This window comes from Centroberyx affinis, unplaced genomic scaffold (assembly GCF_046629955.1).
Source record: "Centroberyx affinis isolate AG114_WGS23_722 - 3 ecotype Tasmania unplaced genomic scaffold, CSIRO-AGI_Caff_v1 ptg000108l_1, whole genome shotgun sequence".
Classification (NCBI taxonomy): domain Eukaryota; kingdom Metazoa; phylum Chordata; class Actinopteri; order Beryciformes; family Berycidae; genus Centroberyx; species Centroberyx affinis.
This window is the reverse complement of record NW_027278810.1, coordinates 638,627-666,579: the sequence shown is the minus strand read 5'-3', so window position 1 is coordinate 666,579 and position 27,953 is coordinate 638,627. Positions and strand designations below refer to the sequence as shown.

Here is a 27,953-nt window from a genome sequence, read left to right as displayed (position 1 = left end):
CTGATAACAACAAAGTGTCACGGAGATGTAATTATTTAGAGTAGTGTAGAGGGTAGTATCATTAATATCTTAGTGATATAGCAATATTTTCCTGGTCTCAGACTGACAGCACCCAGATAACGAGTGCACTGACTGAAAAAGATTGTTCTACTCCAGTCCAGTAGATGGAGGCAAAAATAAATTCCGCGTTAATGGTCAAAAGTCGAAATTGCAGATGAAGAATACAGCTATTATTATTTTGTTGCTGTTGTTTTCGATGTTGTTGAGAGTCGCAGAAATTCGGTAGAGCAACAAATGTACACACTCCGGTATAGTTGGTGGCGGTTTGCACCTTGAAGTTGGTTTGCGAACCGCCAATTAACACAGAGAAGAAGGCGGCGAAGAAGCAGAAGAAGAAGAAGAAGAAGAAGAAGAATCCAGTTGCTCTTCTTTTCCCTTACCGTTTGCTGTTGTCGGAGAGCATCTTACTACCACCACTCCTGAAAGCTAACTTTTACAGAGGATAGCCATGTCTTTTCATTGCTGAAATTGAAGAAACATACCTTCATGTGTTTGTTGCACCGTCAATGGTAGGAAACAGTAAACATTTCTGGATTTCGATGTATATTTTGCCAACACCGACAGGATATAACGTTAGCTATCGAGTTGGTGGCTATGTTGGCTATGAAATAAAGTTTCTTGCTAGCAATATTAGCAGGAATGGTTGCATCCATAACAGCTTCATTTGGTTCGAAAGCACCACAGCAGGGTGCTACTTTATTAAAGAGACCCAGAGATTGTTTCCATGCCTAAAGTAGAGTTATGGTTAATTTGTTTGCCCTATGGTCCCGTCTGTGAGATGTGTGTTCTGGTCTGTTTTCCTTGCAGATGGCAGTGGGGGGCAGGCTGATGCCCTGTGTGTGTGTGGGGCTGCTGGGTCTCCTCTGCTGGGTCTGGGTCTCCTTTGCCTCCTTCCCAGATGCTCAGCTCCCTCTGGAGCCCTTGGATGCAGGGGACTGGGGAGCCTTCCAGCCCCAGAGTGCCTTGTCAGATATGGAGTTTGCCTCCATCAGTTCATACCGCGGCCCTGGCAACAGTGACCCCCGAAGCAACAAGGAGCTGCCTATTCTCCTCTGGTGGAGCGCGGGGCTTTTCCCCCATTTTCCTGGCGACACAGAGCGCATTGACTGTGCCACTTCCTCCTGCCTGGTCACAAGCAACCGCAAGGTACCAGAACTACTTAACCTCCTAAAGCTTGTTACTGAAACTCCTGGCTTAGACAGAGGGAAGATGCATGCACACATTAATAAAAATTATCATCTCAAGTTATTCTGCAAATAACCTGGACTTGATCTTGAAAGGTCCAGCTGTACAAACGGACAGCATCCATCATCTTCTACGGGACAGACTTCCGGGCATACGAGGCACCCCTCCCTCGTCTCCGCCACCAGACCTGGGCCCTGTTCCACGAGGAGTCACCCATGAATAACTACGTCCTCTCCCACGGACCGGGAATCCGTCTGTTCAACTACACTGCCACGTTTCGCAGAGGGTCAGACTATCCTCTGACCCTGCAGTGGCTGCCCTCCCTGGAGTACTTGCTGCAGCCTGTAGCCATGTCACTCCAGGAGAAGAACCGCAGGAGGAGGGAGGGCCTGGCTCCTGTGCTGTACATGCAGTCTCACTGCGACGTGCCGTCAGACAGAGACAGATACGTCCAGGAGCTCATGAAGTACATTGAGGTACAGTACAGTGATGGTGATGCTCTCTGGGCTGTCTTAAGAGGCACGCTAATTACTACCTTCAACGCCTGATTTATCAAGACCACTTAAGCAAATCAAGTCAGTTGCGATTTCCCAATTAGAATACCTGAGGAGCAACCATAGTGGCAATATGTAATTTATTTTAATCGCATCGCAAGAGAGTGATTCTCAAATGGAACACTCTCATGTATTTCTTATTCAATTTCTTATTTTCTCTTTCTGTCTGTTGTGCCTTAGTATAAATAACACAGCAGCCATGGGTTTCTCAGGGTGAGAAGGTAGAATGCGCTTCCTCTTGGCGTAAAATACCACTTGCAATTGGAGGTGAAATTGACACCATTTGGTTTAGTAAATCGGTGAAAGTGATCCATTTCAATAATCTCCTCCTCCATTTTTGCACCCCGCCATTGCTACTCCTCAAAATATACTGAACAAAAATATAAACGCAACGCTTTTGGTTTCCATAGTTCAGTGCCTAATAAATGTCTTTTTTCAAGATAAAACTGCACATTTTAGAGTGGCCTTTTATTGTGAGCAGCCCAAGGCACACCTGTGCAATAATCATGCTGTTTAATCAGCATTTTGATATGCCACACCTGTCAGGTGGATGGATTATCTTGGCAAAGGAGAAGTGCTCACTAACACTGAATTAAACAAATTTGTGAACAAAATTTGAGAGCAATAAGCCTTTTGTGTGCATAGAAAAAGTCTTAGATCTTTTATTTCAACTCATGAAAAATGGGAGCAAAAACAAAAGTGTTGCGTTTATGTTTTTGTTCAGTATACATATTAAAGTAAAGTAAAGTATAGTATAGTAAATCGCGCTAAAAGTCTCCTGCCAAGTGTCTACTCCATTTCCATGTGCAAGATGCCGGTGTGCACAAGTTAGTAGATCAGCCTTGCCACTCTTTATGTTTGCAACTGCATTAACACCACCGCACAGTAAATACGGCCCTCAGTGTGATGTCTCCTAATTTTAATTGAGGAATGTAATGGTAATAGTTGCTGTGCATCGATTCGGAATGTCTCATTATCAGGGTTATATCAGAAATGTGGATCATTAAGAATGCATCTCATTGTCATATTACTAATCTCTTCCTCCATCTCCTCACTATTTGCCCCCATCTTTCTCCATCCTCTACACACTGTCTGTGTCTCTCTCTAGGTGGACTCTTATGGGAAATGCTTGAACAACAAAGCTCTACCTGAACGTCTGGAGGACACGGCCACAGCTACCGGTGAGGACGGCCACTTCATGAGCTTTGTGTCACGCTACAAGTTCCACCTGGCACTGGAAAACGGCCTGTGCCCAGATTACATGACAGAGAAGTTGTGGCGCCCACTGCACCAGGGTTGTGTGCCTGTCTACCGAGGCTCGTCCTTGGTGGCGGACTGGATGCCGAACGACCACTCTGCCGTCATCATAGACAACTTCCCCTCACCAAAAGATCTAGCCAGCTTCCTCAAATTTCTAGATGAGAATGATGATGAATATGCAAAGTATTTAGACTTCAAGAAGCCCAGCCACATCACCAACACTCGTTTGCTGGAGGCACTGGAGACCCGCGAGTGGGGGGTTAATGACATGAGCAAGCCCAACTACCTCAACGGGTTTGAGTGTTACGTGTGTGACCAGGAGAACGCTCGACTGGCAGTGGAACGGGCCTATAGGAAAGCCCCAAAGCATAACCCACCGCCTCAACCTAAGATGGCCAATAACTCCCACATGGGATGCCCCCTGCCCAGCCCGGGGTATGGACTCGTCCAAGATATTCCCGCAGATGATGGGTAAATTTGTTTCAAATTATTAACTATACCAAAGGTGAAAGCAAGAACAAATTGCTCTACTTTCTGTACTTTTAGGGGACTAACAATGTCCTGAGGGGAGAGAAATCACAATTCTGATAAATTGCCTTTCTCATTAAAATAGCCTCTGTGATGAGCCTAATCTGTTTGTATATCTGTCCGCAGATGGTTGCAAATATGGCCTCAGGATTACTGGCAGAGCCTGGACCAGGCAGAGGGGCTGGACTCTCTGATAAGACATAACGAGTCAGACCCTTCACTGCTGTGGCAGCACATCCAGAACATTGCTGTGAGGAGAGCCAGAGGAAAACACTGACACAGGCCTTGAGACAAATGGAGGATGGACCCCATCCAGAATTGCAGGGGTGTCCCTTATTATGCCCTCAATGTGTCCCCTCGGTTTAAATGAGGGAAAGAAGCATAAATTACTCATCTTTTCTTACATGAGCCAAAATTGCGACACCCTGTTGAGCAATTTAAATAGTTATACTGTAAATGTCTCAGATTTTGATATTGTATTCAGTAGGGATGTAAATAACGAATAATTTAGTAACAGAGTACTCATTTTCTCTAACCGAATAGTATTTGATTACTCTTTTTTTTCTTCCTGTGTGTGTGGGGGGGTTAGTAGATGAACTAATGTTAGACTAGCTAACAGACACTACAGTAGCCAAGGTTTGCTGGGCGAGCTTACTTGTTTAACATTGCCCTCAATAGGTGTAATGTCACTTTTTTTCATACAGTGTTAACATACAAAATCTCCATGGGAATAATATTTTTATGGAAATAAGCTATTTGTTATTTGTTTGCATTATCCGAGTTTTAAATTTCAAATGGGAGATAATTGTTTACATGCCTAGTACATGACATGACACTTTTAATTTTCCCTAGTTAAGTAATGGGAATCAGATGTTTTAGAATGTTGTCATAAAATTTTCAAGGGGTTTTATCTCCATAACTGAGGTGCCATGATTGTCCTTGCTCCACCTTGCATTGTTAATATTAACTGCATACAAGTGCAGTTATTCCAGGGAGGCACATTCCCATCGGAGGCAGAATTTCATTGGACTGGGCCACTGCCAAAGACTTGTCCTCTCTACCAAGGGAACTCTGCTTAGCTGTGTGTGAAGACCATCAAGACTGTAGCCAATGAACTGTAATGACTTCTTTACAGTTCCTCAGCAGGTAGCCGATGGTGTCGAGCCAAAGTCACATTTATATAAAACTACTTAAGTGATTATGCAAAGAAAGTGTTGTTTCACTAAGAGATGGAGAAAAAGGCAAATGTAATATGTACAAAGTTAAGCACAACTCCCCAGTGGGAATTCACCACTATATTTCTGAAGTAGCTCTCAGGAACTGCTCATGTATATGATTTTTTTTTATAATATTGCCTGAAACTATGTCTAAATTGGAGATTTTCTGTTACCCAATCCTAAGCTTATATGTGCAATAATTTGTAAATCATGCTTTGCTTTTCTGCTGGAGACCATGACAATCTTATACGTCTGCTAACACACCATCTTTTTATCGCATATATTTGTATCATTGTTATATAAATCATTTTATTTTGTTAGCATCAACAACAGTGAACATAATATTTTGTATCAGGAAAAACAAAGTAAAAGTAACATTTTGAAACAAGGCATTGTCTCGCATAACTACCATCGCTAAACTACCATGTTGTACCCAACTACCAGTTTTGGTCTGTTCAGTTCTTTTTAGCGCATATTGTTGTAGAGACAAATCCTTCATAGTTCACTGAGGCAGACACAACTTTCACCATCAGGAAAAAAAGAAATTGGACGTTTAAACTAATATAAGAATCAACATAGCAACAAAGTAATCATATTCTTCACCATAACAGTCTCTTTGATCACCCCAAACCTAAGAATAATGCCTAAGTTCAAGCCTAATATAGTCCAAACTTTGTGAAGACCAGTCCTCTCCTTGCATATGCAAGTGAACACGAAGGAGACGGGACAAGGGTAACAGGCTGTTGAGGGGGAGTAATAATCAGTCGAGGGCTTTGGAGTAGCAGCTCTCGCAGTGGACTGTCCCACCATGAAGGAACATGTTGTAGAGAAGGTCTCCCATGGGTGTACTGCAGACGCCACACTGAAATATTGTGAGAATATCATTAGAAAATACAGTTATGAGAAAGTAAAGACCATTGAAATACTATCATACTAATGTACTACAGTAGTATAGCACCCACTATAGCTCCACTGCTGGTTGTGTTTATATATTAATTTATTGGATCGAAGACACTATGAAACTTATTGTACAGGCTTTGATACATGGATTGATAGTATGAAACAGCTAAACACAAGCTTTATGTGTATTTGGAGACTAAAAAGTTCATAACATATAAGCCTTTTGTTTTTTACTAAAGAGGAACAAGAATGATAAAGAACAAAGGGTTTTGTAAACACTGAAGTAAGCAGACTTGCTTTTTGAGAAATTAAAGTTTAAAAAAAAAGCTTATTTTACAAATCCAGGTAAATCCCTTAAAGGACAAATGTGAATATATAACATTTTGATGCATTCCAAATTGTGTGTTCAACACAACTGCAGTTGAGTAGACAGGTGGATTACCTTGAAGCAGGCAGGGTGGCAGTTGATATTGAGGTGCTCGATGGTGATCTTGGCATCACTGCCCACCAGCTCTCCACAATATGTACAGGTGGATGACAGCGAACCCCTGGGGAGGCACAGCGATTGAGACAATAGAAGAAGTTAGTCGGGGCACTGACTCAGACGCAGCACTGTGTGGAAATAACCTGTGGCCCTTTCTGGCCTGTGTGAGGGAATTTAATAAGTGTAAACAATCCTTTGATGTCCTCACTTAACCTTCTTAATGAGCGGGCTTAGTGGAATTTCTGTCTTATTGCTTACACATATCTAGTTTCTTCAGAGCTGGAAACAACAAGCCTCATCAGCCTCATGGCTAGAGAGTGGTATACTGTGGGTTTAGGGAATTGTGTTATTACCTGGAGAAGCTGGAGGGGCTGCTGTAGGAGTAACTGGAGGAGCTTGATGTCAAATAATCAGATCCACTAAGGACACAAGAGCAATAAGTAATTCATGATGGCAATGCTGCTGGCCGCTTCAATGGCATAGATTGTGCTGAAGGAGCAGTATTTATTCAGCAATATTTTTTACCATTATTATTGTGATTTCAATGTGTAAATAATTTATTGGTCTTACCTCCCACTGCCGTCTGTGGCGTTATGCAAGGAAAGCTCTGTTGCATTGACATACTCCTTTACATACACAAAGCCCCTTGAACAGAGAGAGGTGAAGTGACACAATTAATATGCAGAGTTTTAAAATACATATTAGCTGTCACCTTCTTTTTTATATTCTCTCTTTGGCTTGTTTAAATTCACTCACTTTTTGGAGTCAGGCTCTGGTGTCTGGACGCGCTGGGCGTCTTCTCTGTCCAAGGTGCTGGAATGAGTTCCAGTTCCATAGCTGGAGATACAGTGAGCAGCGTTAGTGTCGTCTGTCAAGCGCTGACAGCAGTGTGATGGGTTACACATAGGAATAAAGAGCTCTACATCTGTCAAATGTAGCTTGGGAGATAATCACTTTCTCCCATCACTTGTTAATAGCATGCTGCTTAACAGGCTGTGATTTGACAAAAGGACAACTCTAATACACATCATTAATTTGACATCTGGAGACTCAAAGCACTGATAATTAGAGGGGGAAGGAAATGAGGGCAAACTGAAAGATAATGGGAGAGGATCTTGTCATTCAGAGGTCTGTCTAACCTAGCATACAGGAGTCGCAGGTAACCTTAGATCCAGACTGGAGTGCTGAGCGGATGCAGCTGCATTCCCACAGGGCTTTGGCCTAAATCTCTCATTAGACTCACCCCCTAGCTAAGACGGCTCTGTTACAGTCACAGAGGCAAAGGAGTCTTACAGACCTTCTAGGTAAAAGGGTAAAATCTGTGCAGATGGCCTATATATACACGATTTCAAGTACTCTGATATCCTTCATTAAATTAGCCTCATCAACAAATGATAACAGGTATACATTCATTATCTATTCATTACTGTATCTTTGCTTATATTTAAAATCCCAAAAGACATAAAGTACATAGTCTAAAATACAGAGAGCTCCACTTAAAGGAGGTCTTGACAAAAGCAAGAAATTCAACAGATCAAATAGTAGAAAATGATGTTACATAGAAAGTCTATTCTTGCATTACGCCATGTTCGATGTTAACAAGATCATAAACTCACCAATCCATAGCAGGCTCTGGGTCACTGTACGTCTCCCTGGGAAGCAAAGAAAGTTGTATTGGACTTTTACTACAGCCTGCAGCGGTCAATAAGCTGGACTCAATCCAGCGAACAAGACGGCTACACTTTTTGTACGACGCTGATCTCTTCCTGACTCGCACTTCTAGAGGGTTTAGTAAGAGGCAGAGATTTGGTCTTCCCAGTTTTACTGACCAAGGTGTGGTCTGTTTCCATTGTACTGCAGCATCGCCTCATCCTGAGCCCTCCTCCCATCCATTCTGATGGTAACCATTACCTGTCTCCCCTCCTAACTCCATTCATAGTGTCTACCCCAACTCCATCATAACTTCAATTTGTGTGCGGTTAGAATCTCAATTAAATGTGATTTGAAGTTTGTCCTAACCTGACAGTGGTGATGGTTGTGACTGTCTGTGTCTCTGTATCCTCGGGGCTACAAAACAGAGAACAATCCAGCATTATAAGTCTCAGCAAGTGATAATATTAAAACAAGTAATATCAAGTTCAGAAGCAAATGATTATTCTTAGACTGAGCCATGAAGAAGTTTCAAGTTCAGCTGTATTTGCTTGCTTGCTTTACTTGCTTTCAATTAAATGGTCGACAGCCACTGAATTATAAAATATTATAATCACTTCTTAGTGAATTTGTAAAATAATGTGTCTGCATATAATGAGCGCAGCTACAGTGGCGATACCTTTCCTCCTCCTCCTCCTCTTCCTCCTCCTCCTCTTCCTCTGTATTAGTAGTGGTAGCATAGACAGTGGGTGATGTCCATCTGTCCCATGGGGAGTCATTCTCAGCGGACCTTGAGCACAAACAACAACATGTTATCGTACCACAAGAAGACGACAAATTCACACTCTGTATATTGCAAATGGCCGGAAGGGGATCTGTTTACCAGACTTGTGAGGGACAGTTGTAACAGATATATATCTGACCTATTTTCAGCAGCACCAGTGCACAATGTCTTCTGGCTCAATGAGTTGAGTGTTCATGCTGCAAAAGCCTAGTTACTTCACCATAGTGAAAGGGAAATGGGTTATGGGAATAAAAGGGGGCGGATACGCACCCGCAGCTTCTAATGAAAAGATGACTTACTTTCTCTCAAACATGACCACTGTCTGTTGATCCTCAACATGGCCTGCAGGTACGGCCTCTTGGCTGAGAGGAACATACAGTGGAAGGCTTTTAGCACATAATGGACAAGGGTGGATGGATGAAGATGAATGAAGCATAGCGGGTAGGATTGTGGGTATCCGTAAGAGTAAATCTAAGTGTGCCATCACCTCTCCTCTGTAGTAGTGCACTCGGGTGTGCTGGTCTCCCACGTGCGTGCCCAGGATCGCCCGGTACTGAGACTGAGGAGCCGTGGTGGAGAGAGAGCGATGATGCAGAAGTTATGACAGCTCAAGCATAACAGAAGAGGGTAATATGTAAAGTTTGAGAAAATGGATTCCATTGGCTCAGACTCGTCCGTTCCTCTCCATCTCTCACTCACACATTCATAACACAATTATGCACCAGACTCGGTTTAATACCTTTTGGTGTCAGTGTTGATAGGGATGATGTCCTCTGCAAGGGATTCCAATGCACTACCACTCATACTGTCAAACACATACATAAAACATTAGAATTTCACAAAAGCTGCGGGCACCTACAGCGTGTGCCACTGTCACACTGTATATATAATGATGATACCACTAAAAGTGTTAGCTCAATCCCAGAGAAATAGTTGCTTAATTCCAACTAAGCCTCACTTGATTGCTGGACTTGGATCTTCCTCCTCAGGGGAAGTATGTGACATGCTGAGGGAAAATCAACATTAGCATTGCAATAAGTGTTGACAGCTAGTATGTCAGATATGATAGTTGCTGACAGTAATGATAAGTAGTTATTACAGAAAGCAACAAAGTGAAGCAGTTGTAGCAGCAGTTGTAACTATCGTATTATATAGTAACATAACAGTATCAGTGAAACAAACAGAGGCTACAATATAGAAAACGTGAATTTGCATTCTCATTCCCGTACCTGTTGATGGAATGGGCTGAAAGGGGCTGGAGCAGGTCAGAGGAGCTGCAATAGAGAAAAGTGGCTCATAATCAGAAACTGCTGCATTATGCATGCCGAGATACTATCTGGCTGGCTGGAAAACAGTCACAGCTCCAAACCAATATGATTACCTGTTAGGGGATGTGGTCCCTATCGGATATGGATCAAACGGATCAGCCGAGCTGAAAAACAATTTCACACTGATTTCACTCTCAATTGTCAGCATGGCCCATCGTCTGTCGGAGGAATTCTGATCACACTGATTCATAATGGAAAGATTTAATGCACTTTGGATGGTAAATAGAAACACAGAGGCACCCAGGGCCAAACTCAATCAAAATCAGAATCTGGATGTCTTTGACAAATGGCAAGACAATTCTTTTGCTGTATGACAAAAACAACATATTTCAGACAACTTTTTTTCTTTTACTTCACCTAAAATGATCTCTGGTCCCAGTCAATACCAATTACACTAAATAAAACATCAATATCAGCAAATGTGTTTCCCCTGTCTGTATTCAGACATTTCAGGCTTGTCTCAGATATTTTAATAAAAAAAAAAAATGACATAGATAAGTTTATTGATTTCATGAAACTTCATTTGCTTCAAGACATTTAATTGAAGAAAATGTATCAAGTTTTTTTTTTTCAAAGTTCAAGATAATTCTTGAAACAGTGACATTTGTTGAAAATGACAAACTTTTCTGTCAACGGGGTAAAATATTTCAAAATAAGCTTGCATACATATTAAGAACACACACATAGCAGAATCAAGTACCTGGACTCAGTGACTGTGGTTGTTGTCACACGGGAGCTCCGGGGGTCTGTACTGTCCTCTACACTGCTGGTTGTGTGAGAGAGAGAGAAAGGCAACGATGGTGGAGGGGAAGAACGGACAGATGGCATGATGGGAAGAGAAAAGAAGGCAAGCAGAGGTCAGTATGGTGCTTCTCATATACTATTTACAATCCCAGTCCATTAAAAAAGCTTGAAACCCACTGAATTATCAAGGAGCACGAGGAGCATCTTGGTGTACAGTACTGCACAACTGAAGTTTGTGTGTGTGTGTGTGTGTGTGTGTGTGTGTGTGTGTGTGTGTGTGTGCTCGTATCTTGTGTCTGTAATGATCACAGTTTTGGTGGTTATAGTGACTGTCTCTGTGGGGCTGATTGACACAGGCAGAGTTAGTATGAATCATTACAAAGCATGTTTGAATAGCACGTATTTCTTTCTTATTTCAGGATCAGCTCTGTATAGATAGATAATTGTTTAAGAGCAGCCTGTCATCTCCCTCTACCTTTGTGTCTCTTCGGCTGTCTCATCTGTCTGCTTCTCCTCCTCTCGCTCGGTGCTGAGGCTGGCGGAGACAAAACAAAGCCGCAATACTAATCAGTACAGAAAATTCTCTTCTAATTCCAGTCGTGCGCAGAAAAGACGCGGCTTTCTATTTCAAAGTATCACTCAGCCCCGTCAGGAATTTGGGACTTTGTTTGCCTCCAACGCTAAGCAGGGGTTAAATTAGAACGCTGGAAGTGAGGGAGCTCTGATTTGGATCAAACATTGAGGTATGAGAGGTTTATAAAAAAAAATCTTACACCTCCGGGAACTGGAGCTGCGATGGAAGTATTATATAGGTTGCTGAGTTGCTCGCCCCCTTCACCTCTTTTGATAAGCTTTAAAAGTGGTAATGGGGAGGGATGGGGAGGCGAGGCCGTCACAAGCCTGTCTCTCTCACCTGCGTGCCGCTGTGTTGATGGGGATGACATCATCAGCCAGGAAATCCAGGGTGCTGCTGGTCTTTGCTGGGTCTGAGAGACTGAGAAGGCACACATACACCATCACACTCACACACAGCGCAGGGTTTGTGTGCAAAAATCCCTTGATTCAATATCTAATTCCAGCAAGGTAAGTTAAGGTAATGCTTCAGCTGGCTACTGACAAGCAGGCTATTGATTTTTCACTGATTGAAGGGATAATTCCTAGTTTAACTCGGTATTTGGGTCTTGGGTGGGAAAGAGCTCTTCCTATACCTGTCTGGTCCGCTAAGCAGATCCTGACTCCAGCGGCCGGGGCTGGGGGGAATAGGCTCTGCCAACTCTTCTGGACTGTAAAAGGAGGAAGGAGGAAAGGAGAGGGGGATAAACAAAGGCGATGGAGGATTCAGAGGAGATTTCAGAGCAAGAAGAGGCCAGTTGAGGTAGAGGAGAGGGTTATGATCAGAAGTCCAACAGTGCCACCTTGTGGCCGGCTGGTGGATAATATTCAGGGAAGGGACAATTGCTAATATTTGGTTTGCTTAATTGAACAATTAGTAGGAATGTATTTTTAACAAACCCATCAGTGAGAGCCAGAAGATCATCAGTTATTACTACACAGTTACTGAGCGCTGGGGCTGGCTCAGGTTCAACGCTGCAGAAAGAGAGGGAAAAAGTGTCACTGCACCTGCTGCGGCACGAACAATCACACATGTATGCATGTACGCACACACACACACACACTACATTACAGTTTAAGTACCACATTTCATCAAGTCTGTTCAATTAGGCAGAGGATGTCCTCGTGCTCAGCAGTTTTGAGGAACGTAAATTTAGGATGTGGGTTATTTTGAGGTTGCTTTGAAGTAAACACAATGGCAGTTCGCCATGAGCTGTTTACTTGCCGTCTCTGCTATGATATGAATGAGGAGGTCTCTGGTTTCATACCTGTCCTCTATGTGACTGTCCACTGGGCCTTCTTCTTCCTCTGCCAGAGCTGGCTCATCATCCTTAAAGCTAGAGGAGGCATAAACTGTTAGTATTTGATGGTGTATTGAGCTGGAGGGATCGTTGCAGAGCTACAATAACATGGCACTAGCAAAGAGGGTGGATAGGGCATAAACAGGCTGACACTGCACTGATGTTTATAGCTTTTAAACTGTGTAATTTGTGACCTAATCAAAATGTCTACCTGTCTGGGACCGGTGCAACAGGGTCAGACACATCATTCTCCTCCTGAGTGTCCAATAGACTGTCAAAGAGAGATGAATAAAAACATAAATCAAATATCACAATAGTCAAACGCAATACTTAATTAACACCATTTCTATATTGATTGCTGCTTTATCTTTTCCCGCTAATACCTGGTGGAACTCGTGTTGAAAGAAATGAGAGTGTCGGACAAGGCGGCAAGCGTGTCGGCACTGGAGCTGTGAAGATAGATGGAGAACAAACACGTGACATTCCAACGCAGCGCTCCATCATACATGTTCAAAGAAAGAGCAAACATGCCATAGGAATACAGTCCACTGACAAACAAACCATCTGAGAGCAAGGCCAAGTTTAATCCTTTGTTTGAACATGGTGATATTCAAACATGGTGAGAATATTTGGGCAAACACAATGTTGGTGATTGACTCTTGCGCTGATTCTCATGAGCTAATCATCACAGAATTATATATTATAGTATATCATATAGTCTGACCTCTGGTTTGGAGACGGCTCTGGTTCAGGGTCTGTCTTCACTGTGTCCTCGATGACAGCAGACACTAGGACAGGTGACTCTGGGACAGATGACTCTGGGACAGGAGATACAGGGGCAAGAGATACTGGGGCAGCAGATACTGGGGCAGTAGATACTGGGGCAGGTGATACAGGGGCAGGTGACACTGGGGCAGGAGATACTGGGGCCTGAGATACAGGGGTAGGAGACACTGGGGCAGGCGATACTGGGACAGGAGATACTGGGACAGGTTCCTGCGTTGGGGCGTCATCTTTCCCAGAAACTCCGAAGTCACAAGGTTCCGGGTCTCTGCAGACTTCTCCAACATACTCGGGGAGAAGTACAGGGAGTGGAGTGGCCACCTTTGTGCAGCCTGGTTTCATGTGTTCAAAGGGGTTTTTCTCTGGTGCGACCGCTGGTGTGTCCTCCTTGAGGGAGACGAGAGGGGGAACTTCCTTCGCAGGCTCTGGAGCGGTTTCCTCTACTGTTGGAGCCACTGGCTCATCAGCGCTGATGTCAACGGGTGTCTTGACGCTGGTTTGCACTCTGTAAAACACACAGACACAGAGAAATGGAAGGAATCCTGACACAATTAAATGATTTGTTGCATATGAGACTGGAAACAGACACATGGCCCAAATCAGTGGGACTTACCTTGTCCGTGGTTTGGGCTCCGGCACAGTGGCAGGTGATGTGGCAGGGATGGGAGGGGTGGAGGAGGAGGGGGGCGGGCTGCTGGCAGCTGCTGGAGTCTCAGCGCTCTCATCATCATCAGTAATCTCCACCCTGTTGTGCACATTTGTACATCAAGCACACATGTACACACACATCAATGCATACGTGGAGTTACACACAAAAACAGACACACAGACACAGATACACTTGATCATGTGCTCGGACTCACATGTCATTTTTTTTGGCATGAGGGTCAGAGCCATGAGAGGCAGCATTTACCTTTTAGCCACAAATGATGGACTGCTGTTGACCGGTGAAGTGTCAGGTGCTGTTTCTGTAGAGCTGGAGGTTTTGGACACACACAGCGTTCACAAATACTTCCATAAAAGCCAACCATTTATACATTCCAACCACATTCCAACTGTGATATGTGAATATTTTATGTTTTTGATATGCAACTTACTGCTTTCAATATTGAAGTATTTCAGAAACAAGCTGAATGGTAAGATGAGCAATAGGAGAGTGATAGAAGACATACGTACTCATATTTCTTAGCAGCAGAAAAGACATAGGACCGTTGTCTGACTGCAGATCTCTTCAGAACATTGCTGGCTGCCTCCGTCCTGCAAAATGACTCATTAGTATGTTAATGTGATCTATTTTCTGTGGGTTTGAGTTTCAAATAGATGGTGTTAACAGTTTTCTCTGGGCGGGGAAGGACTCACCGTCTGTCCTGCTCCTCGGGGCTGAGCTGGCCCTCTGTCTGGAACGGGCTGTCTGAACCAGGCCTCACAGTGTGAGGGGCTCTAAGGAACAGAAACACACACAAACACCTCAGGGAAATACATCCTCAATCTCATGCCAGCAATTTATCCATGAATCCCCTCTATGCACTCACATTTTCTTGTAGCTCTCTGAAGGCTTCTTGGTGTAGTTTGCTGTCCCACTGTAAATAGATGCAAAAAATAGAGATTATATTAAATTAGGAATCTCAGAGGTCGATCAAATGCCTATTTTTTAATGGTAATATCTCTGCTAATGCATGTAAGAGAAGCTCTTGACCTGAAGCCGTTAGATGTTGAGGACGAAGCAGGCTTGTTGTCTGTTTTAGTGAAAACACCTCTGGAAAAAAAAAGGTTATTTAATCAAGTTATTCTATTTATGTAATTAGTAAGTAATGGCTTCATTCCAAAATTTCAGGTATAATTCCACTTAGTGCCCTCAACTTCTGTTTTACTCTCAAACTGACTGACTAAACCTTTGAAACAGGAACTGGCAGTATTTGAGTTTTCAGTGTTTTTGAAGTTGTAAAGGTTTTGTTTACTCTTGTGTTGTCAGTAAACACTGGAACACAACGGCACTGTGCTTTGAGTATCCATGGGGTCTTTCAATGAAATTATTTTCCATCAAGAGAACAACCGATGTGTAGCCATAATTTGTACACTAAAAAAAACACTAGATTGAGGTTTTGATCATTTAAAAAGTAAGTTGTTTTTACCTGATCAGGTATCCTGAGGTCGGTGCTCTAAACACAGAACAGAGACTCGTTATCAGCACTGTGACATTTTGTGGGTCATTGAAAGTGCTTGCAGGATCATTTATAATGAAACCAGTGTTTACCTTTCTGTGGCAGGTTTGTCTGGTGAAGGAGTGGGTGTGGAGGGGGAAGACACTGGGCTGGTCTCAGTAGGGGCTCCGATCAAACGCCTGGCTCTCACCTCTGCTAACCTGCATGGACACACAGGAAGGAAGACTCGGTATGGCATATTCAGATAACTGAGGAATGGGATAATTTGGATGTCACCCCACGTATACACGTGGAAGATGGAAGTGTTGTGCATATTGTGGTCCTCTTACCATGGTTTCTCCTCCTGGGGCTCAGGCTCAGGATCGCTGCGCTGCTGCATCCAGCTGCAGTCTCCCTTCAGCTTGTTCCGGACCTTGGTGGTACGGAAAACAGTCGCTCTGTCCCCCTCTGACACACAAACACATGCATGTCACACACCATATATTTTGCACACAGGTGGCATCATATCATACTGACATCCCATTAGCCAGCATTCATGATGTGCACCCTGGTTTCGGTTGGCATATACTCAATGATCAACCATGACACTTTGTATCAAATCAGAGCAAATGAGAACATAAAAGAATTCATGATGGTATCTGCAGTCATCAGCCTGGAACAGAGACACTCCCTTTCATGCCCCCCTGCCTTTATGGGAGGAAACACATTGTTTCACATTCAGATCAGCCTGCTCACCATTTGACATGATTGTTCTGGAAGTTTCTCTCTCCTCTCTGTCCTCTGTTTCCCTTACAGGCTGCCTGAGAAAAATACAGGAACCACGTACAAATTAGAGGGATCCGTCTCAAAGAAATTGCATCATTATAACACCAAATAGCAATTCATTATGCCAATCAAACTCAGAGTGGCTGTTCCCACCCTATGTTCCCAGTAAGGGACATGTGCTCTGTTAAGCATTCCTCAGTCTCATCCTTTAGACATGCAGATGATCCTGTCCTACCACTTTCTAAAAAATACTGCTGTTGCCCAAATATGGACGGATGGACACATACACACACCCATATGTGTGTGTGTGTGTGTGTGTGTGTGTGTGTGTGTGTGTGTGTGTGTGTGTGTGTGTGTGTGTGTGTGTGTGTGTGTGTGTGTGTGTGTATGTGCACGCAGACACAAAACTTACACACACACACACACACACACAGACAATACTTTGTGAGATTGGGCAAAAATTGCTTCCTTTTTCACATATCCAAATTAGCTGACCCCTTGGTTATTTACAGCCAAAAATGGACTGCGCACAGGCAAACACATTTCCCCAGGGGACTTGGGAAGAAAGGGGAAAACACTAATGAAACACTGACGAGTCTCCCCTTATCTGAAAGTAAACGCCAACTAGAGCTTATGCAAAACTGTGGAGTGCTGCCAAATTCAGAATGCAAATATAAGTTGTAAAAACTCCTCGGGCGGTGAATTCACTCCTGAAAACATGTTGCCACAATATCTCTGGAGGATATTGTCCTGAACGCCGGTGACAGAATAAATACGCTGAGGGCACAGAAACCATATTTTTTCCTAGGTTACACACATCAGTCCACACAATAAATGATTAATGAAGAATAATACTATTAAGGCAAGCGAGGAGCAGGAAAGACAACCCTACTGGTGAGCAAATATGACAAGGAAACACCCAGAGAAATGAGTGAGTGGGCAAACAGTGTGACATCCACAGATCTCCTGTTAACAAAGGCAACAACAAAGCATGACTGATCATTTTCAGGCTCTCTGTTTTTATAGCTTCCAATTGCTGAAGTTAAGAACAGAAAGTATGCATTTTTCTGCTAAATCATGCTGTAAATAGCTCAGAGAGTCAGAGTACCTACCTAGGCTACTTTCACTAAATGTCCAGACGGTCTCCAGCAGAGAAACTTCCACCCAGGTGAGTTGAGCTGAACAGTCTATGACAGTATGTGCTACAGATTGTGGTTGGTGTGAGCTGAGAGAAAGTCTGCTCTATCTGACAGGTGTCTCCCTCCCTGAGCAAGCGAACAGGTACGGGCGTGAGCACTAACAAGCCCAGCCAGTCAAGGAAGGTAGGTGTGGGGTGGAGCAGTGTGTTTGTCTGCCTGTGTGTGTGTGTGTGCATGTGTGTGTGCGTAATTGAGGTTGCTAAGAAGTGATTTTTGTTTACTACATTAGTGCTTTGTTCACAGGAGTGAGCAAGCACATACCTGCCATACAGTAGGCTGACAAGCGACTCTGAGAAAGAGCGAGACAAAGACAAGAGAGGGGCGAGCGGGTGCACAGCATGGTATACATAAACGAACTGACTCACTGCAACATCTCCTGTGGGAATGCTCCTCTCATGCTCACTGGGCACGAAAATCCAGGATGCGCACATCATTAAAATGAGATCAAGAGTAAATAAGACACACAACCTACGCTAAGATAAACAATAACAGAGGACCAGACATCAATAAATGTAATATAAAAGCAAATCCGAGCATTTTCCAAACCAGGGAACACATTCAATTCTACTTTCAAAATATTCCTCCGAGCCAAAGCAAATTAGAGTGCTTCCATTTGTTTAACCTTTCTTTCAAACCCTGGGGACAAACTAACTCAAACCACTGCCATTAAAAGTCATTAAAACATGTCTTGTCTTGATGACCATATCTAAAAGGTAATAAAAGGTTAAAGCCAGATATGACTTTATGATTTTAAACGTCAGCTAACCTTTTGTAGCACATAATGCAAACAGGTAGAAAAGCAGAGGTAGGCATGAGATGAACAAAATGTTAGCTCACTGTCTGTGTGTGTGTGTGTGGGTGTATATATATGTGAGTTTGACACACAAAATGACAGTCTGTACACTTGTCCACCAATTCCTTCAAAAGGGGTTGCAAATTGCAACAAAATGCACTTTCTGAATGATTGGCCACACTATGCACTATTTGATATCACAGCGTGGAAATCAGCCTACCACTGTTTCTCTAGAAAAAACAATCTCACACACGCTGTGCTTATATTTACCAAACCTTTTCAAATCAAAGAGGTGTGAGTGAATGGATTTTACGACACGTCTAGAAAATTCATCATGACACACGTGTCTGAGCTCTCAATCAAAGACATTAATTTGTCTCCGCAGAGAGAGAGAGAGAGAGAGAGGGGGTGGAGGAGCGGAGAGAGGTGGAAGAGGAAATTGGCAAGTCTGAGAGCCAAAGTTTCACTCTGGTGAGCACATTAGCAAGTGTAAACTCTGAAATCTATTGTCTGCCCTCATCCCTCTTTCCCTTTCCCCTGAGCGAGAAACCAGTTGGACGGCCTTGCCCAGTGACTCTGACACTAGCAGTGAATCATTAGGGCGCTGCTGGCTCAGTATTGAGTAGGGAATGCAAGGTATCTGAACTTAACCCCCACCTTGTCACCACACCGAGACAAGGAATGACAAACATGGGTCAGCTGAAAGAGGCAAATCTCCGTCACTGCGAGTGACTGTCCCAGTTAAATAAATTTGACATGAATTCTTTGAAACGGAGGCACTCCAATCTCTACAACTCCAGTGACATAACTTAGCTAATTATTTTTGAAATGACAATAAATGATCGTCACTATGACAGAGTGACTGACGGAATGTGGAAGTGGGAGGATTGTAGCTTAGGGTGCATTTTGATTGCCCATCCCATTATTGTATTCTGTGACAATCACGGAACAGTGTTGCAACATAGTTTGCCTAACTCGTGGGAACACATGCCAACCTGACGATACATGCATCTAATGCCAGAATGGCACAGGTACTCAAAGTAGAGATATATAGTTGTGTTCAGAACTTGTGAATATGGAAACAAAACATTTTCCTTTTCAACAGTCATTTCCATTAAAGTAGTATCAGGAGAACCAACTTCCAAAGGAATGTATTAAAGCATTTGGAAATGAACAGCAACATCAGAATGTACAGCACAAGAGAGAGGTATACAACAAAAATGGAACAAGGATATCTCTAAAAGCTGGCAGCTGTCATAGTGTATGAAAAGGTCATTTAAGTTAACATAAGCTGTGCTTTTGCTGTGAGAACCTACACGAGCAAGTCTGTTGACCAAAACCAGGACTGTCTGCTGCCATCTGCTGGTGAGAATAGTACTTCCATGGGAAAGAGGCACAGTGAGGTTATTCATATACACAGATCCATAAAAACAGCTATTATAGAACAATAAACACAAGGGTTTGAAAATCTGTTTGCCCTTTCAGTGTGACTTGAAATCTGATCTGAACTCCAACTTATTGCCTCACTCTGAACATGAGTGTGATTACAGAAACGTCCACAGCCTCACAGATCTGAACAGTCTTGATCTCCATGCTATGTCACATCCATCAAGCCCCCTGTCTGAGATGAGGGTAGCTCTCCACTGTGCGGGCTATCCCCTCCTTCAGACTGACTATGGGTTTATAGCCCATGTCCTGCTTGGCGCGGTCACAGCTGTAGTAGTGGTGGGTTCCGGCCAGGGCCACTCTCATTGGCGTGAAGGTGGGTTTGAAGGCCACCAGGGGGCGCAGGATCAGGGCCAGCAGCCACAGCAGCATGGCCAGCCCATACACCAGTGCGTAGGGGAGGTGGTAGCGAGGAGCAGCATATCCCAAACCCACCAACACCTCGGACATGAAGTCCCAAAACCGAATCGGCTCATCGTTAGTGATGTGGTATGGCTGGGAGAGAAGAGGAAGATACAATTTACTGAACCGAGATTCAGTTTGGAAGGTCAGTAGAGAAATCAGACACAGCAGTGGAAAATATACAACACGTTCATTAGTTAAAAACATTCACAATTAAATAGTCAGTCTGTTCCTGGAGAAGGATTGATCGATAGAGAAACATGTAGCCAGTAAGGCAACATTTTCTAAACCAGTTGGAACATGCAGAGGACAGCGGAAGGAGAGAGGAAACTGGCTCTTTGCTTTAGTTTGTATTCTCACTCACTTTGCCACATATGGGCGAGTCTGGCCTCAGGCGCTCAGCGGCCAGGATATGTCCATGAACTACATTCTCCACAAAGGTGAAATCCACCAGATTGGTCCCATCACTAGACACACAGAAAGGAAAGAAAGAGAAATGCCAATGAACGCTCAGGTTTTAAAGATAAAAACAACAGGCCCAAAAAAATAAAATTGTACTGGTAGCTAACATGCTCTTCTATGCACGACTTGCTGACTCACCCGATGATGAACTTCATCTTGCCCCTCCGAGCCGTGTCCACTAGGATAGGAACCAGCTGTGGGTCCCGAGGACCAAATATGCCATGAGGCCGGATGGCGACCGTTAGGAAACCCTTCCCTTTGTCACATGCCTCCAAGACCAACTAAAACACAACAACGGCAGTATAAAGTATTCAACTCTGGAGGAGAGGGAAACAGACAACTCCATTTATTCATTTTATTTACCCACTTATGCATCTTTCAGGGCCATGGGGAGCTAGAGCCTATACCAGCATACATTGGGTGGAAGGCAGTGAAACAGATCAACAGTCCATCACAAGGCTGACACAGACAGACAACCACTCACTCACATCCATAGCTATGAGACATTTAGAGTCTCCAATCCACCTGATTTGCATGTCTTTTAAATGTGGGAGGAAACCGGAGCACCCAAAGGAAACCCACACTAACAATGGGGAAAATATGCAAACCCCACACAGAGAGGGCCGGGGCTGGGAAGTAACCTTTGAGACAACAGTGCCATCCATTGAGCCCCTTGTTAACACCAATAAACTTAAGTTGAAAACACACCGTAAACAATCTGTGATATAGTAAGATATGTGAGAGTTAACCATAAAGCCCGGCCTGAGTCATTATGAATTATTTGAGTGAACAGTCTCCTACCTTCTCTTGTGCAATCTTGGTCTCTGTGTAGTAGTCGATGGGCTTCTTGGCGTAGGGCAGGTCCTCTTTCCCATTCTTAATGTCCGTCCCCTCAAACACCACACTGGCACTGCTAGTCAGAACCAATTTCTGGCAAAATAAAAAAAAAAAAAGTTAAAACACTAACCCAACCCTCACTCTGAAACAGTAAATCATGACCATAGATAAAAATTAAAGTCTTTTATCTGATTCATCCTGTTGTTGCTTCCACACTAGGGATGGGATGATATGCTTCTCTCATGATACGATTCACATCGGCGATATGAAGTAATAAGTAAAAGTTCAGTGACAATAATGTCTGACTGTAGAATTGGGCTATGTTTATCTTTTGAGTAACAAATCTTTCTAACGATGGCATTGGCTTGCTACAATGTACAATTTAAACAAGAACAATTTAAAAATGTCATTAAAAAGTGCAAATAATATAATTTCGATGGAGAGCTTGTGAAATTGTGATGGGCAAGCCGTCTCACTTGTGATTACTATAGCTGAATAAAATGGAGCTAATATTGCGATTCATTTTTCTGTCCCAAGATACAAATTGTCACATTTTTGTATTGCGATACATTGAATTTCGATATATTGTCCCATCCCTATTCCTCACGCTGCACCACCTGGACTCCCGCCTCCCTGCAGGCCTGGATCATGGTGCGTGTGCCCTGGATGTTGACCCTCTGAAACAGGCCGCGGTCGTCGCTGGCGGGGGCTGGAGAGGCACAGTGGAATACCAGGGACACGTCCTTCAGGGCGGGCAGCAGAGCCTGGGGCAGAGGGGCACATGTAGGCACAGTTTAAAAGCCGTTATATGAAAAAGGTCACAGGTCCAGACTGTGCACCCAGCAGGCAGAGAGAAATGGGCCTATACCTCTTTGTCACAAAGGTCTCCCTGGTGGAAGGTGACGCCCGGCAGCTCGTAGCTCTGGCGGATGTCAAACACGGACACAGAATAGCCCCGATCCAACAGCTTCTCCACCAGGTGTCTGCCGAGGAAGCCGGAGCCCCCAATGACTGCACACCGCTTACTAGTCTGTGTGGGGGGGGAGAGATTAATAGACATCAGCCAAGCCATATAGTCTTTTAAACCTCCTACTTCCTGACTCGTTGTTTTTCTCATCATCACCCCAATAATGTGTATTTATGTGTGTTTATGTTTCTATTATATTAACTCCCATTAGTCACTTTTCATTATAATAATTTCATAATTTTTCAACTATTTCATAATTTTTGTATCAATTTTGTTATCTATTTTATATTTTGTTGTTGATTATTTACATTATATTATTTTCTTTACAACATTCAAGCCAATAAAGCAAAGTGAAAAGAGACAGAGAGAGAGAGAGAGAGAGAGAGAGAGAGAGAGAGAGAGAGAGAGAGAGAGAGAGAGAGAGAGAGAGAGAGAGAGAGAGAGATAGATTACCATCATACACACTTCAGTCAAACCAACAGCGTATTGCCTCGTTACTGAGACAAAGATAAACATATATTTTCATAATGGAAAACTGAAATATCAATTAACTCACCGGTCGAACACGTGTGGCCATAATGAGGAGTCAAAATGAGCCAACAGGTGAACCAATGTTCGCACTTGACAGGCACACTGGAAGAGGAGATGGTGAAAAGAAGTTGGTTATGGCTCTTGCTTTTAGTCTAGTCAGAAAATATGTTTATGCTTCAATACGCAGAGCATAAACTACATACTTTAAACTTAGCAACCGTGCATAAGAGTTTGAACTATTTACCTGCAGTCTGTGCCTCAAAGTTGTATTTGACCCGCGTGCAAACGGTGAACTGTCTATCAGCTGAGTGAGAGAGTGCCTGTGATTGGTTGAGCCGGCGCACAGGACCAAAGGTGACGTTTGCGACCAGCCAATGGTGTACTCAATACGTCAAAGAACACCACAATTTAGACCAATTGGAGATCTCAACCTGACTGTCTCCACAGGACCACGCCCCCTGAGATCGTGTTCCAAACCTGTGTCAAGCTAGCTAGAGTTACAAAAATAAGACTTCCGGTTACAACCTTGAAAATAAAACCCTCATTGACTAACATGTTTCCAAGTTTGTTTTGACAAATTAAAAGTACAAAAGTGAAAATAAACAAAACGTTAAGGAGCATATATTAGGCAAATAGGCCTGTGCAAGATGCCATACCTATAATGGGCTGCCAAAATTCAACATTTAAAATTTAATCGGCCCAATTGTTCATAAAGGCTATAGAATTTGACCCCCAGGTCCTGGTTCAAGCCACCACTCATATGCCATTTGCTTTATCTTCCAAAATATACAAAGAAATCAAACAGCAAATGTATACGAGACTACTTTGAAAAGGTGTCTATTAGTTGCGTCTTGAACCTGAGGCCTATGATCCAGGACCTGACCCGAGTGACACTAATATGGATTAAAATTGATTCCAAGTTGTCTGGTGTCAGGTTGGTGTTTGGGACTTCCTTTGTATCATTTCTGTAGCTCTGCATATGTGGCATTTTGTATAAGCCCATATAGCAATGAACATATAACGTGAAAAGGATATTTTGCAATAGAAAAGCAATATTTTCACTTCGTATATATTTCAAATTTCGCCTTTATTTTGAAGGCAAAATAGCCCTACTTCCGGTCTTACTCTCGTCATGGATACATGCCATGCACAGATCTGAGGTCTGCCTTGGAAACTGACACTAGAGGGTGTATTGAGGCGATTTCGCAGAATTACATGAATGCAGCATTCATATATATTTTAATATGCATGTAACACTAGCATATCCCAATTCCTTCCATATATTCTGTCCCTTTTGTTGAATTCTTATGATAGGGCCATTTTCATATTTTATGTTGCGTCCCGTGATTTTCAGCAACCAATCATCTTTTCGCCCGACTGGTGCGTTTGATTTCAACTACCTGATATGCCTGTTTGTCCCATGGTTTGTCCTCCCTGTAGCTCCTGTATGGTCGTAAAATGATGCGCTTGCCTGCTGTCGTGAAGCGTGAGTAAAACAAACGCCTGCACCTCTTGAGACTGAGCGGACTGAAAACCTGTACACATTTATTGGCTGAAAACGTTTATTTTGGTGAGCATTTTAGACACCGCTCCAGTGACATAACATCGAAAGGCTTCGGAGGAAAAGCAGGCTATCTTACATCCAGTCTAATTTATCGGTTCATGTGTGCGACCCATGTAAAGTGAAAACCGTTTTATGACCCCCTCCTCCCTAAATGACAGGGAGGCTGTAGCCTGGAGGAAAACACTGGCTTGGATTGGCAAATAGATCCGCGGTCCTCTCTTGCCATTCACATAAACAGCATCTAATGGTGAGTGGACATGTTATATAATCCGATAATAGAGAGAGTATTGTGCTGTGCTATGTGTGTGTCGCATTTGAGTCCCAGATGATGGACTACACATCATTCCATATGCTTTGATAAATAACAGGTGCAGGCTAATAAGACGAGGGAAAGGCCTATTTCCCACAAACCTCTTTCTCATTCAATCTTCTCCTAATATTAACCTGTTCCCTGTGCCTCTTCCCCTCCTCTGTGCTCACCAGGCGACCAACGCCAAGAGGCCGTCCCTGCAGGGCCCGGTGCCTCCTCCTCGGAAGAAGACCAGCCCCAAACCAGAGCTGACCGAGGAGCTGAAGCAGGAGATCAGGGAGGCCTTTGAGCTGTTTGACACCGACGGCTCCGGACACATCGATGTCAAGGAGCTCAAGGTGAAGGGCGCCAACACCGATCAAAGTGATCGACATGTGGCAGCTGGGAGAAAGCAGTTTATTTGTGTGTGTGTGTCATGTTTGTATGATCATCTTTCTCTCTGTGTGCCAGGTCGCCATGAGAGCTCTGGGGTTTGAACCAAAAAAAGAGGAGATCAAGAAGATGATTAGTGAAGTGGATAAGGATGGCACAGGGAAGATCTCCTTCACCGACTTCCTCTCTGTTATGACACAGAAAATGGTAGATATCTGTTTTGTATAGTAAATGAAAGGCTTTATGTGCATTCCCATTATTTGTGACTTAATTAACAGTAAAACAGAAAAAACAAGTGAACTCAGCATTGCCCCTATATGTTTTTGTAACAGCAGTGGTTGAGGTTAATTTTATGTTTAGGTTCGAGGTCTTTGCCTGGTTTAGCCCTAGAGAAGAATGCAGTGGTACAACTGTGTTCATAATATGAATACTTTATTATAAGCATGTTAATTGCAGGTATTGATCCTGTTCTTGAATTTAGTTTGGGGGGGGAAATACTGCTAAATAAGTTTTATTTCACAATGTCTAGTAGCGGTTTACTATACAAATTGAGAGTCCAGACTCAAGACCAATTTATGCAGAAGAGCTATACAACCTCAACTCCACCTTATCAGCCATTCTTCACACACACACACACACACACAGACACACACACACACACGCAAACTCTAGCCTCATTTCTTTAAGTTTGTGATGTACTTTCTGTCCATTTTTGTTTACTTGGTTTTCTGTAAAACACTTTGCAGCACCCCTGTTTGCTAAAGCACTCCATATATTAACATAGAGACAATTTTTTTGAGAGTACTGGTGATTATTCCTTCCTTTTCAGGCAGTCTGTGGCACCGCTGCTAAATGAATGAAGTGGAAATTACTCTTTCTTTTCTCCAATTTAGGCTGAGAAGGACTCCAAGGAGGAGATCCTGAAAGCATTCCGTCTGTTTGATGATGACGAGACAGGGAAGATCTCCTTCAGGAACCTGAAGAGAGTCGCCAAGGAGCTGGGAGAGAACCTCACGGATGAGGAGCTGCAGGTAGGATCACATCAAACAAGCCTCCTTCCTCAAGTTTCTTGTCTCGCCGATGTACTGGCGTGCACACTCAGTGATCATTAAAAGATTCTTCACTTGGATTTGGTCGGGACATGATTGTACACGCATGCAGAAAATACAATGTTCACACACGCACACTCAAAAAATGCCCAACCTATTCTTCCCTCAGTAACAGCTGTAACCTGTAGTTGTGTGTTTAAATGCCAAAGGTCATGACTAAGGGTTAGATTAATATCAACATAATTCATGCCCATTAATGATAAACTGTCCACTCTGTACCAAAAATACTTGTTTGGACAAGGCGTAAACTTTTAAGTCATTTTTTTAAGTTTCTCTACCCATGCAGTTACTGTCACTCTAGGGTAGTATAATACTCAGATGTGTTTTATTTATGTGTTTTAATTCCATTCTTCCATTCTCCTCTTCATTTCCTCCTTCACTCTCTCCTTCTGAAGGAAATGATCGATGAGGCAGACAGGGATGGAGACGGGGAAGTCAACCAGCAGGAGTTCCTGCGTATTATGAAGAAAACCAGCCTGTACTGAAGGAGGTGCACGACGTTAGGGTTGGTGTTGGGGATACACAGGGGCAGAGGGGGCCATGGGTGGTTTTACATGTCATGCTGCTCATACATCTGGTTCTGGCAGAGGATTTCCCTTTCCTTATTATTGTCATCATGCCATAGTTTCTCACTTAAAAGGAAAAGGTTTAGCTGTCAAATATTACAATGAAAGGAAGTTGTTGAAGACTTGAACAAAGAGTCTGATCAAATGCCAAATGATCCTCCATTCATTTACATGGTAATTTATATTACATTTGCCAAATACAGTATGTATTTCAGTCACACTTAATGCAAGATGGATGTTTTTTTTCCTGTTTGGAATGCTGCATACCTTTATTGAGAACATCTTTATAATGTCATTGTAATATGTAAGTAACCTCAATCCTTTTGTCGTTAAGGTTTAAATTCTCAGTGCCTGCCTGAATATGGGAACAAACACAATACATTCCAATGCTTTGCTTTATAATGGAGTTGAACTGAGCTTAGGTCTGTTTGGTCCATCTGTAGGTAGTCTGGTCTACACTTACAGCTCCTGTGTTTCATATTTCAGCTCCTGTATAACTTGTGTCTTTCCAGAGAGGCAAAGGTTTCAAATGTGTGCATCGCCATGTGAGCCGTTGGTTAAATTATGGTTGTTATGGTTGCTCGTCTCCATTGTAATCATGCTTGGGCAGTGCTGTCTCACCTCAGTGCTACCTGTGTATCTGTGCCTGTGCCTCTTAAAGGGGCTATCATCACAATCAGGGAAGCTTCCCAACCTCTCTGACCCACAGCCCCTCCCCGAAAGCCTCACTATCTTTAAAATACCGTTGTTAATGTATTTTTCCAACTTATACTGGGTATTTGTCCTTCCTTTGTGTATCTTTTCTCCTCCGTATTCTTCAGTGTTTTGTACAATACATAGCAACTGCATGGGCAGATATACAGTATATCAATATTTAAGGTACAGATTAAAGGTCTTTAAGCAGTTTGTCATGTCCGTTTTCTTTTATACAGCCTATATTTTTCATTTTATGATACTCTAATAACTATGGCATCCCTCATCTAGCCAGGAGTTATCAATTTAACAGTGTTTGACCAGCTTGACTCATAGGTTTTTGTTTTGTTTTTTATATCAGTGCAGGTTTCTCTCATCCTACTGC

The 27,953-nt window shown here is 43.1% G+C and overlaps 4 protein-coding genes across 5 annotated transcripts; 2 read left to right on the top strand and 2 right to left on the bottom strand.

Annotated features, from left to right (window-relative positions):
- Positions 1 to 293: 293 nt before the first annotated feature.
- On the top strand, positions 294 to 5,362 carry fut11 (fucosyltransferase 11 (alpha (1,3) fucosyltransferase)). The gene is made up of 5 exons (XM_071525436.1): positions 294 to 569; positions 868 to 1,206; positions 1,341 to 1,721; positions 2,908 to 3,530; positions 3,714 to 5,362. Exons 1-5 carry the CDS (start codon positions 567 to 569, stop codon positions 3,862 to 3,864), a joined length of 1,497 nt encoding a protein of 498 aa, XP_071381537.1. The 5' UTR covers positions 294 to 566; the 3' UTR covers positions 3,865 to 5,362.
- Positions 5,101 to 17,578, bottom strand: znf185 (zinc finger protein 185 with LIM domain). The gene is made up of 34 exons (XM_071525426.1): positions 17,430 to 17,578; positions 16,288 to 16,352; positions 15,882 to 15,999; positions 15,645 to 15,752; positions 15,523 to 15,549; positions 15,087 to 15,146; positions 14,923 to 14,970; positions 14,750 to 14,830; positions 14,567 to 14,647; positions 14,304 to 14,366; positions 14,004 to 14,135; positions 13,332 to 13,895; positions 12,991 to 13,056; positions 12,819 to 12,878; positions 12,575 to 12,643; positions 12,207 to 12,281; positions 11,903 to 11,977; positions 11,608 to 11,688; positions 11,170 to 11,229; positions 10,651 to 10,716; positions 10,004 to 10,054; positions 9,852 to 9,896; positions 9,581 to 9,628; positions 9,362 to 9,427; positions 9,110 to 9,181; positions 8,922 to 8,984; positions 8,518 to 8,628; positions 8,208 to 8,255; positions 7,805 to 7,840; positions 6,945 to 7,025; positions 6,759 to 6,833; positions 6,542 to 6,607; positions 6,147 to 6,252; positions 5,101 to 5,666 (listed from the first exon to the last, which is right to left on the bottom strand). Exons 2-34 carry the CDS (start codon positions 16,295 to 16,297, stop codon positions 5,565 to 5,567), a joined length of 2,814 nt encoding a protein of 937 aa, XP_071381527.1. The 5' UTR covers positions 16,298 to 16,352; positions 17,430 to 17,578; the 3' UTR covers positions 5,101 to 5,564.
- On the top strand, positions 17,572 to 27,761 carry cetn2 (centrin, EF-hand protein, 2). 2 transcript variants are annotated; one of them, XM_071525469.1, is made up of 6 exons: positions 17,572 to 17,639; positions 24,677 to 24,765; positions 25,002 to 25,166; positions 25,279 to 25,407; positions 26,094 to 26,231; positions 26,705 to 27,761. In XM_071525469.1, exons 2-6 carry the CDS (start codon positions 24,763 to 24,765, stop codon positions 26,792 to 26,794), a joined length of 525 nt encoding a protein of 174 aa, XP_071381570.1. In that variant the 5' UTR covers positions 17,572 to 17,639; positions 24,677 to 24,762; the 3' UTR covers positions 26,795 to 27,761. The 2 variants fall into 2 exon arrangements, with proteins under 2 accessions (XP_071381570.1, XP_071381562.1); XM_071525461.1 differs by lacking the exon at positions 17,572 to 17,639 and having other exon boundaries at positions 24,579 to 24,765.
- Positions 19,473 to 23,256, bottom strand: nsdhl (NAD(P) dependent 3-beta-hydroxysteroid dehydrogenase NSDHL). Its single transcript, XM_071525449.1, has 8 exons — positions 23,199 to 23,256; positions 22,980 to 23,056; positions 22,325 to 22,486; positions 22,074 to 22,220; positions 21,421 to 21,549; positions 20,758 to 20,900; positions 20,522 to 20,624; positions 19,473 to 20,250 (listed from the first exon to the last, which is right to left on the bottom strand). Exons 2-8 carry the CDS (start codon positions 22,998 to 23,000, stop codon positions 19,918 to 19,920), a joined length of 1,038 nt encoding a protein of 345 aa, XP_071381550.1. The 5' UTR covers positions 23,001 to 23,056; positions 23,199 to 23,256; the 3' UTR covers positions 19,473 to 19,917.
- Positions 27,762 to 27,953: the final 192 nt, after the last annotated feature.

What these genes read in the sequence shown, in the direction of transcription:
- fut11 (XM_071525436.1), top strand. An exon ending in TGGTCACAAGCAACCGCAAG is followed by an intron (nt 1,207 to 1,340) that starts GTACCAGAACTA and finishes TGATCTTGAAAG; the next exon opens with GTCCAGCTGTACAAACGGAC. An exon ending in AGCTCATGAAGTACATTGAG is followed by an intron (nt 1,722 to 2,907) that starts GTACAGTACAGT and finishes GTCTCTCTCTAG; the next exon opens with GTGGACTCTTATGGGAAATG.
- znf185 (XM_071525426.1), bottom strand. An exon ending in TCTGCTGCTAAGAAATATGA is followed by an intron (nt 14,367 to 14,566) that starts GTACGTATGTCT and finishes CAAAACCTCCAG; the next exon opens with CTCTACAGAAACAGCACCTG. An exon ending in GAGCCCAAACCACGGACAAG is followed by an intron (nt 13,896 to 14,003) that starts GTAAGTCCCACT and finishes TGTGTTTTACAG; the next exon opens with AGTGCAAACCAGCGTCAAGA.
- nsdhl (XM_071525449.1), bottom strand. Translation starts at nt 23,000, where the DNA reads ATGGCCACACGTGTTCGACCG. An exon ending in TGGCCACACGTGTTCGACCG is followed by an intron (nt 22,487 to 22,979) that starts GTGAGTTAATTG and finishes CCCCCCACACAG; the next exon opens with ACTAGTAAGCGGTGTGCAGT. An exon ending in GCAGGGAGGCGGGAGTCCAG is followed by an intron (nt 21,550 to 22,073) that starts GTGGTGCAGCGT and finishes TTATTTTGCCAG; the next exon opens with AAATTGGTTCTGACTAGCAG.
- cetn2 (XM_071525469.1), top strand. An exon ending in CTGTTATGACACAGAAAATG is followed by an intron (nt 25,408 to 26,093) that starts GTAGATATCTGT and finishes TCTCCAATTTAG; the next exon opens with GCTGAGAAGGACTCCAAGGA. An exon ending in TCACGGATGAGGAGCTGCAG is followed by an intron (nt 26,232 to 26,704) that starts GTAGGATCACAT and finishes CTCCTTCTGAAG; the next exon opens with GAAATGATCGATGAGGCAGA.